Here is an 8,608-nt window from a genome sequence, read left to right on the forward strand (position 1 = left end):
TTAATTTGTAAAATTCATCATCATCACATCACCATTATATAGTCAAAATGAAGCGCCAACAAATTTCTCATTATCTTTTATCAATATCAGGGATTTTCGGTAAACATAGAGATCTGGTAACCCAGGACAATTTAAGCCTAACTATAGCTTACTAAGCTTTAACTACAATAATAATTATAATGATTGGACAAATTAAAAATTTCTTTTTATTTTAGCACAATTTTCTTCACTTTTTAGTATTATTATTATTACCGTATCCATCATTATCTCCATGATTATCGTCATCATCATTATTATTAATACTACAGTATTACTGAACAAATCTTTATGAAAGCTGGCAAAATACAAAACATAACCAGACATTATCACACGTCTGTAATGTTAAAAGACCTGTGCTGGGATTTATGGCGGATTTAAGACGAAGAATTTAAGCTAATTTTTACGTTAAGTAAGTTTGATAAATCCAACCCCTAATAATGTAGTAAAACCAATCAAATATGATTTTGCGGAATTGGGACCACAGGAGTACTTTCTGCCGTTACACTAACCATAGCTACGGGGTACGGTATCAGGTCCGGTGTTTGAGCATTATAGGTAGTGAGTTTTTCTCTGCATGCACTCCAATTCTGTTCACAACTTAATAACATTGGTACGCGGGCGTCTTCACTATGCCTGTAGCCATAGGAATTATCCATGGTAACGGCGAGTTTTACAAACACACATAAGGAAAAAGCGTAGGATCACTATTAATAAGAAACTTGCTAACTTTATGTCGGTTTACATCATTTAGCATTATTAAAGCAATAGGTCTACACGATAAAAAAAAATAAATAAATAGATAGATATGGATCCAGGAGAGACAGGAAAGACTATGTCAAATTATGGGAAAAAAATACCCACACCTGAGGAAGTGAAACTAAGATGGATAGAAATTGTGCGGGTGAGTCGTTTTTCCTACTCGATCGTATCTATGGTTAAGTTGATATTGAAAGTACGCAAATCTGGGTTACTAAATACTAAGTTTTATGTTGATATTTTCAGCGCGAGAAAAACATACGGAAGAATCATTTAGCAACAAAAGGCGATGGATCTGAACAATGGCCAGGCATCCAATCAGCGACAGAGCAACAGTTGAAAGAGAAAAATACATATTTCAACAACAACAAACAGGTAAATATCGGTTAAACACGTACCGGTAGCTAACAACAAACTGGAAAATATGAATGAACACGTAAAGAGTAACAACAAGCAACAGCCAATTTTGAGTAGACCTAGTATAATTGATTTTGGTAAATTACTGGTTACTTGTATATACTTACTACTTACGTCTTACTATTCACTAAGGTACCTAAACATATTTCTTAGTTTTACTTAATTATTGAGAGGTGATGAGCCAATAAACAAAGCTGATCATGTGCTTTGTCAGGAATTACATAAAACGACTACTAAAAAATGACACCATGGATTGGCATTTCAGGGGCAGATACATTGACATTTATATATTCTGCAGATATTATTATCGTTAAATCTGTCATCGATTTTATCATTAGAACAAACCTAGTTCGACCTACGACCGATTATTCCACGTTGAGGAAGGCTTCCATAGTAAGATACACCGGGACGACCGTCAGCACACCATGAACCTAAATGTGTATTCCGAGGTAAGGCGCATCTACCAATATTACACGAGAGATACAGGGAAAGTATGACGTCTCATGACACATGGCGTCTATATCTCAGATATGCCAACTTTTATGTCAAGATTTTAAGGTCTCTTTTAGTAAGGGAATCTACATTGTTTGCAACAAAAAGAGAAACAGGAACCAGTCTTGCCCACCATTACCCATCCCAAACACCCCATCCTTCAAACCAAACCTGGATCCGCTATCTATAAAATTTGGAAGAAACATATACATAAATATATATATTTTTTTTTTGGAAATTCAAGGTTACGGCGGGATAAAGGAAAACTTTTTTTTTATAAAATTTCGGTGGGTGCGTTAATAGGACAAAAATATAACGTTATTTTTATTCGAAATCACCATTATTGGCGCGCGGCGGGTTCGCTAAGCAAGGTATAAAAACAGTCTCGCCTACAACATAACAAGATCAATATTAAATATAGTTATCAACTTCCAAAATAGGAACATTCTTGGAACTGATTATCGGCCAGTTTAAAGGTTTTTTTTTTTTTTTTTTTTTTTTTTTTTTTTTTTTTTTTTTTTGCAAATAATATTGGAACGGTATTATTAAAATAGTTCTCCCATGCATGCAATCGAAGTGGTTTCCCAACTTGTTACGTCATATGATATTGGTGAACCCGCGATCTTCCTTCTGAAGTTGTTAAAAAATATAAACACCATGAAGTTTGATGTACAGTACTATAATAATGTATCTCTTCTATTTAGATCACAATAATCACGTCAAGTTATGACATCACAGTGTTTTAGTCACACAGTTATGACATCACAAATTAATGACGTCAAAAAGTTTTTAAGGTAATCTCCTGTGGTTTTTAACCATGGCCTTTTCATAACGCACTACTGTCGATAACGATCATAAACGATTAGTAATAAGTTTCAAAGGGTCAAATAAACAATACTTGTCAATTACATGAAATAACCAACCATAATACATATATTATAATACAAAAGTTGTACAATTGCATAAAAAAAAAACAATATCAGTAATTATGATTGAAGATATAATGAAAATAAAGTTATACCAAACGATTAATAAGCAAAAATAATAGCAATAAATAAAAGTAATAAAACTCATCAATTGAACAATAAACTACATACTAAAAGAAGGATTTATAATCTTTCTTACAATGAAAGTAACTCTCCATTTCATTAGTTTACCAACTTTATACATTTTAGAGCAGATTTTCTTTCATACACAGACACACAACATCACTCAATGGACAGAAATATTTTTTAAAGGTGTTACCCAAGCTTTGTTAATCACACCCAAGTAAGCCATGTAGTGGCTAAAACTTGTTTTATCAATAAATAACTTTATAGTTAGGACTCCCAGTATAAGTTAGGTTTCTTCTGGAGTTAATAATAATAAAGACGAAATACTATGTCTACAGTATTAAAAACAGTTCCATGAACTATGGTTCTAGCAGTAACTGATCAATGAATACTGATAAAGACATTATATATTAAATACAAGCACTGTTTTTAGAAGGGGATAATGACAATTTTTGTGTAATAATGACAGTAATTTGTTAAATAATCTTCCAAACTTTGCAAGCCTATAATGCATGATTGGAACACCATAATAATGCATTTTCTTTTAGAGCGAATTTGCAAACAAAATTAATGATGATATTGCAAAATGACAATAATCATCATTATAAATATAGTAACAAATAAGAAACAAGAGTAATAAGAATAAGAATAATAATAATAATGATTACAATAATAATAATAAAATAATAATAACAATAATAATAATAATAATAATAATAATAATAATAATAATAATAATAATAATAATAATAATAATAATAATAATAGCTAAGCAGTCAGTCAAGAGGTATCGTTCCTGCTTCTTGTGCTGAAGTCCCTGGTTCTAACCTGGGCATCGTTGGGTTTTAAGTAGCGTTTGATCACTCGGTTCCTTGAATAACTCCCACTTGAGTGTTTTTAGATGGGATAAGGGGCAATGTATCTGTTGCATAATAACAATAATAATAATAATTTATTTCATATACCTAATAATAACCTCTAATATATGCTCCACACATTATTACCCTGGGCAAAGGACCAAACTCCTAAAACGACTAAAAACTGCTCACTCCTCAAGCAATATGTGAGACTTATATATAAGAATAACCGAGCCTTAAGCCGGCCACTCAGTCCGTCGCACGACGAATCCACATTTGCTTCCGGTGAGCGATAGACGACGCAACGTCTGCTCATTGTCAGTGGCAATCTGAACGGATCCTCATTAAAAAGACGATCCGTTGGGTCCGCGTCTTTGCATTCTTTGTCGCGTTGCCGTTGCACGCAGTGAGTAACCGGCTTAAGATGAAAAAAATCTTAATACTGATTAGGTTCCCCAATTTAAATATATAATTATTTTTTAAACACCCATACTAACACTACTAAAGGCACATGTAGCCAGACTCATATTATTCAAACCCTTGATCATTCAATTGCAAGTCTAAATTCTTGTTGTACCACTTGCTCCAACATTAATAATAATAATAATAATATTAATAAATAATAATAATAATAATAACAAAAGAACAATAACACCACCATTTAATAATAAATTACATCATTGGTATATTACCTTGTAATCATTCTACCAACACTCAAATATCTCTCACCTTTTCTCTCTACTTTGCACATCTGTCATATGATTTGGTCCCTCATCACCATTTAAAAAGATCCTTTTAAATACATCAAAAGTCAACCAGATTTATAAAATATTGTTAAGAGTTATAAATAAAGAGCTATGCCCTATACAAATTACATCATTTTAAAAATTAATTATTTGGGGATTAATCTTACATGTTAACATTTCAGATCTTATTCTTTGTTGAATATTGTGACCGATTAAAACATAAAAAATGCTGTTTTTTTTTAAAAGCACCATAGCACTAGTACTTGCACTGTGACATTTCCCTTAAATGAGACAGAGTAGAAAACCTAAAAAATGAAGCAAGTTAACGGAAAAGCATATTTTCCCAAAAGCATATCTCCCTTCCTGCCCCTTCTCCATACCTTCCCATTTCCTCCCCCGAATTAAAGCATGGAACAATACAATTACTGTTTAGGAATTGCTGTTACTGTTAAAGGTTTCATATACAACATGAAGAAATCTCTAGAAAATTAACTGTAAAATCCAATACACAAGAAATCACAATAACAAACATAAACTTAATGTTTCTTAGTACTTTGGAATTTGGTTAACAGAAAGCTATATTGAATTTGTTTCTATCTATGTTGAATTTACTCACACTTGGAAATTATTGATCTGAAGCATGTAAACAATAATTTTCAATTGCAAATACGAAAATCTATGAAACTAAAGCTTTTCAACACACACACAGAAAAACCCATAAAATAAAATTGTATAGCAATCATACACTCAAAAAATCACCAATTTAAGAAAAACAAATTACTTCAATGGGTCGCTTAGGAAGGAGAAATGAAATTGTTGAAATACTTTTGTGCAGATTATAGATGGAACTTCATCACTACACCTGATGATGCCCTAACTACTGGAGCCAAGTTACAGATAAGACATAAATAAATAAAATAAATAAATATTTTATTGATGTCAATTTCAATTCAAAATTTTAAAAATAAATAATTAAACTAATGAAATGCCAATTAGTATAATATTATTGCCTAATCACATTCACTCCAGTGACTTTAAGTATTGGATCAAATATCAAGACTAATTTCCATATTTTTCTTTACAGATCCCTCTAAATATAAGGCCAAATAAAAAAAAAATTTTCTTCCCACCACAATCCCTTTCATAAGCTGTTACCAAATTTTGTAGAAATCCAATAATCTTTATAACCAATGCACAATTGTGGGTCTCCAGGCCTTGGCATAAATATGTGTCAGTGGGCCTGCAGGGGAGGGGGTGGTGGAACTATTTGTTTGCAAACATAGGTGCCTTGCCTACCTCTTATTCAAAAATCAAAAGCAGAAACCACATATTTTTAAATATTTGGCTTAAATGTTGTTTGTTTTACATTTAGTTTATTGTATAATGTGTAATGATTGCATTATTGCTTAATTAACTGATAAAATTATTAAATTGATTGCTTTATGAAAATTAATTAAATATCAAATCACAAATGAAAGCTAAATTCTTAGTGGATTTCCCCAACACTCAAAAGATGTAGGCAACGCACCACAAAAAAAACAACAAACAAAAACCCAACCCTTTGGTCAAAATTTGGTCTTGTTAAAAAAATTTTACATAGTGGTTAATAAGGAAAGCACTTTAAAATAAATTCAAATGTAGTCTGTGTGCTCGATAACATATTAATTTGTACCAATTTCTTAATTCAACTAAATTATAATACACCTATTATTTGGTATTGAATTAGCTATTGCCACTGTTGTTCTACCTTAGCTAACGCTATACACACATGGCAGTACACAGGACATTCTCCGTAGTTGCATTCTTGTACTTTTGGCAACTCAATACGTTTCTGAATCAGACGTGTCTACATTGCTACCTGTGCGGCTGTGGTTACCGTCGCCGTCGGTCAGATCAAGGCTACCTAGTGTGCGTGTTCGCCCAAGCTCCCCGGTAAGCGCCATCGCGATCCGTGAATTTGCAGCGGTACTGTTTGGAGAGAATGGAATCATTTGCGCTAGGATGATGGCCAAACAGTCTGCAACCTTAGAATTCGCTGAACAACTTAATGCAGGTGTGTAGCCTATAAGAAAAACAGTTAAAATAGTTTTGATAACCGATAAAATGACTGGACAATTGTACCACACATAAAAATGAATATTAAAGATGTGAATCACATAATGCCAAGGTCTTGCAGTTCATATTACTACTATGGTGTTTGTTGTAAACAAGACCATCACATTCCATCAGACTCCTTAAATGTTTATATATATGCCATGTCCATACTCTAAAAGGATCATTTAACTTACTTCCACTTCTACTTTTCATAGGCACTATTATATAAATGTTGTTCTACCTAGCTAACGCTATACACACATGGCAGTACAAAAGGACATTCTCCGTAGTTGCATTCTTGTACTTTCGGCAACCATATGAGCCCTGTGGCTCGGCAAGGATTTACATATTTACTATATAAAATGTATAAGGCCAAAAAAAATGTTTTGTTTTGCTCAAGAACAGTGAAACTTTGACATCTGGGTTAGTGAGTCTGAATTTTAAAAAAATTACTAAAATGGTCCTAGGCCTAATGTTATGGTTCATGGCTGACTGTAACATTTTCCATGTATTTTGGCTGATAAAATGACAACCACTAGCTCAAATTAATGGTTAAGTTTTCAAATTAATCAATTAAAGCTTGCTGAAATGCCTTTGTAAACATCATACAAAACCATTTTCAGCTCATATGTTTTGCCCAAATAACCCCCACCACATATTTTCAAGATTTTAGGTCAGTCGGGCTTAGGCAGCATACATTTTTTTTAGGTCGTATTATTATAAATAAAGTAGAAGCATATTATTTAATTTACCTCTGTTGTCAACTGCTAATAAACTAGCACCTTTGGTTATAAGTTCCTGAACCACAGTTACTAAGCCACTGGCTGCTGCTATATGCAAAGCTCTGCAAATTAAAAACACATCATAAACATACCAAAACTCCTTTTACTGACTAATCATCACCGCCACCATTACAGTCTTCATCGCTACCTCAGCTATCTTTATCTTCATCATTACCACCATCATCACCAACAATATTTAATTATCATCATTAACACTACTTAATCATCAACAACATTTAATCATCATTATCAATGATAATGAATTACCATCATCACCGTTACCGCCACCATTGTTATCTTCTTCACCATCATCATCATCACAATAATCATCACTAAAATAATGATCCTCATATCATCATCACATCACCATCATTATCATCATCGTCACCATCATGCATGACGTTAATCACCTTCATTGACATCATCGTCCATTATCAATATTTTTATCTAAAAAAATCTTAACTTACGTCATTCCTTCACAATTTGGTACACTAATAGTATTTGGATTGGTAAGCTTTTCTAAAATCATCAAAGCACAACCTTCATGCCGCTAAAAAACACAAAAACAAATATAAATGTATTTAAAAAAACATAAATTAAAGCAAATACCGGTAATTGTACTAAATCACCAAAATTGTCACAATGCATGAATGTTAATGAAATGTTACTCAGAAAATTAATGCATAGACTTAGCCAAGAGATATACTGAGTAAAACATATCAAAGGGATGGGAATGGAAAAAGGGAATAAGAGAACAAAATGATTAAACAATTTTTACTTGAAAAAATCCACATAATTAAAACCATAGGTAGTTAGATCAGCAGATACCTAGTCAATGTTTTACAATATTAAGAAAACCCATTAAAACTAAGTATAATTCTTTTATTTTTTTAGTTTGTACCTTTCAAGAAACCTACAAAATCATTTGAAAGAAGTGGTGGGGATACCAAATACAGTAAAGAGTAAATGAGAATTCCTATTTATATACCCAGTGTTTAAATTTAGTTTTCAATATTAACAAACCTGTCTCCAGTATTCATAAAGAACAAGGTTTGGTGTACCATATTGTGTCTGTGATAATGATATATAAACTTAAACAGCAAAATGACATTTCAAAAAATGAATTCATAAAAATTTTAATGCTAACAAATAAACATTTCCTTTTTAGAAAACTGTGTTGGTAAATAGTCTTTAAGTATATGTGGATATCAAATGAAATTTTCTTCTATAATTGGAATAATTAAGTAGATGATTGACATATTTATTAAATGTTTGATTATTTAATAATTGATTGATGTTTGACATATTGACTGAATAACTGATTGACTAATATATTGATTAAAATGTCTCTTAATAGTAGTAGAATAAGTAGT

The 8,608-nt window shown here is 31.9% G+C and overlaps 2 protein-coding genes across 2 annotated transcripts in view; one reads left to right on the plus strand and one right to left on the minus strand.

Moving 5' to 3' along the window:
• Positions 1 to 1,760, plus strand: part of LOC117105990 — a 3,171-nt gene extending 1,411 nt beyond the window's left edge. The window contains exons 2-4 of the mRNA XM_033247292.1: positions 839 to 940; positions 1,042 to 1,170; positions 1,551 to 1,760. Coding sequence (XP_033103183.1) covers positions 839 to 940; positions 1,042 to 1,170; positions 1,551 to 1,709 — 390 coding nt within the window. The 3' untranslated portion in view covers positions 1,710 to 1,760. The remainder of the gene's footprint in view (positions 1 to 838; positions 941 to 1,041; positions 1,171 to 1,550) is intronic.
• Positions 1,761 to 3,968: 2,208 nt separating this feature from the next.
• Positions 3,969 to 8,608, minus strand: part of LOC117105967 (serine/threonine-protein phosphatase 6 regulatory ankyrin repeat subunit A-like) — a gene marked incomplete in the record, with an annotated part of 28,674 nt that continues 24,034 nt past the window's right edge. The window contains 3 exon segments of the mRNA XM_033247274.1: positions 3,969 to 6,421; positions 7,206 to 7,297; positions 7,703 to 7,785. Coding sequence (XP_033103165.1) covers positions 6,180 to 6,421; positions 7,206 to 7,297; positions 7,703 to 7,785 — 417 coding nt within the window.

Source organism: Anneissia japonica, unplaced genomic scaffold (genome assembly GCF_011630105.1).
Source record: "Anneissia japonica isolate Jap-2015-1 unplaced genomic scaffold, ASM1163010v1 scaffold284860_len1800451_cov186, whole genome shotgun sequence".
NCBI lineage: Eukaryota > Metazoa > Echinodermata > Crinoidea > Comatulida > Comatulidae > Anneissia > Anneissia japonica.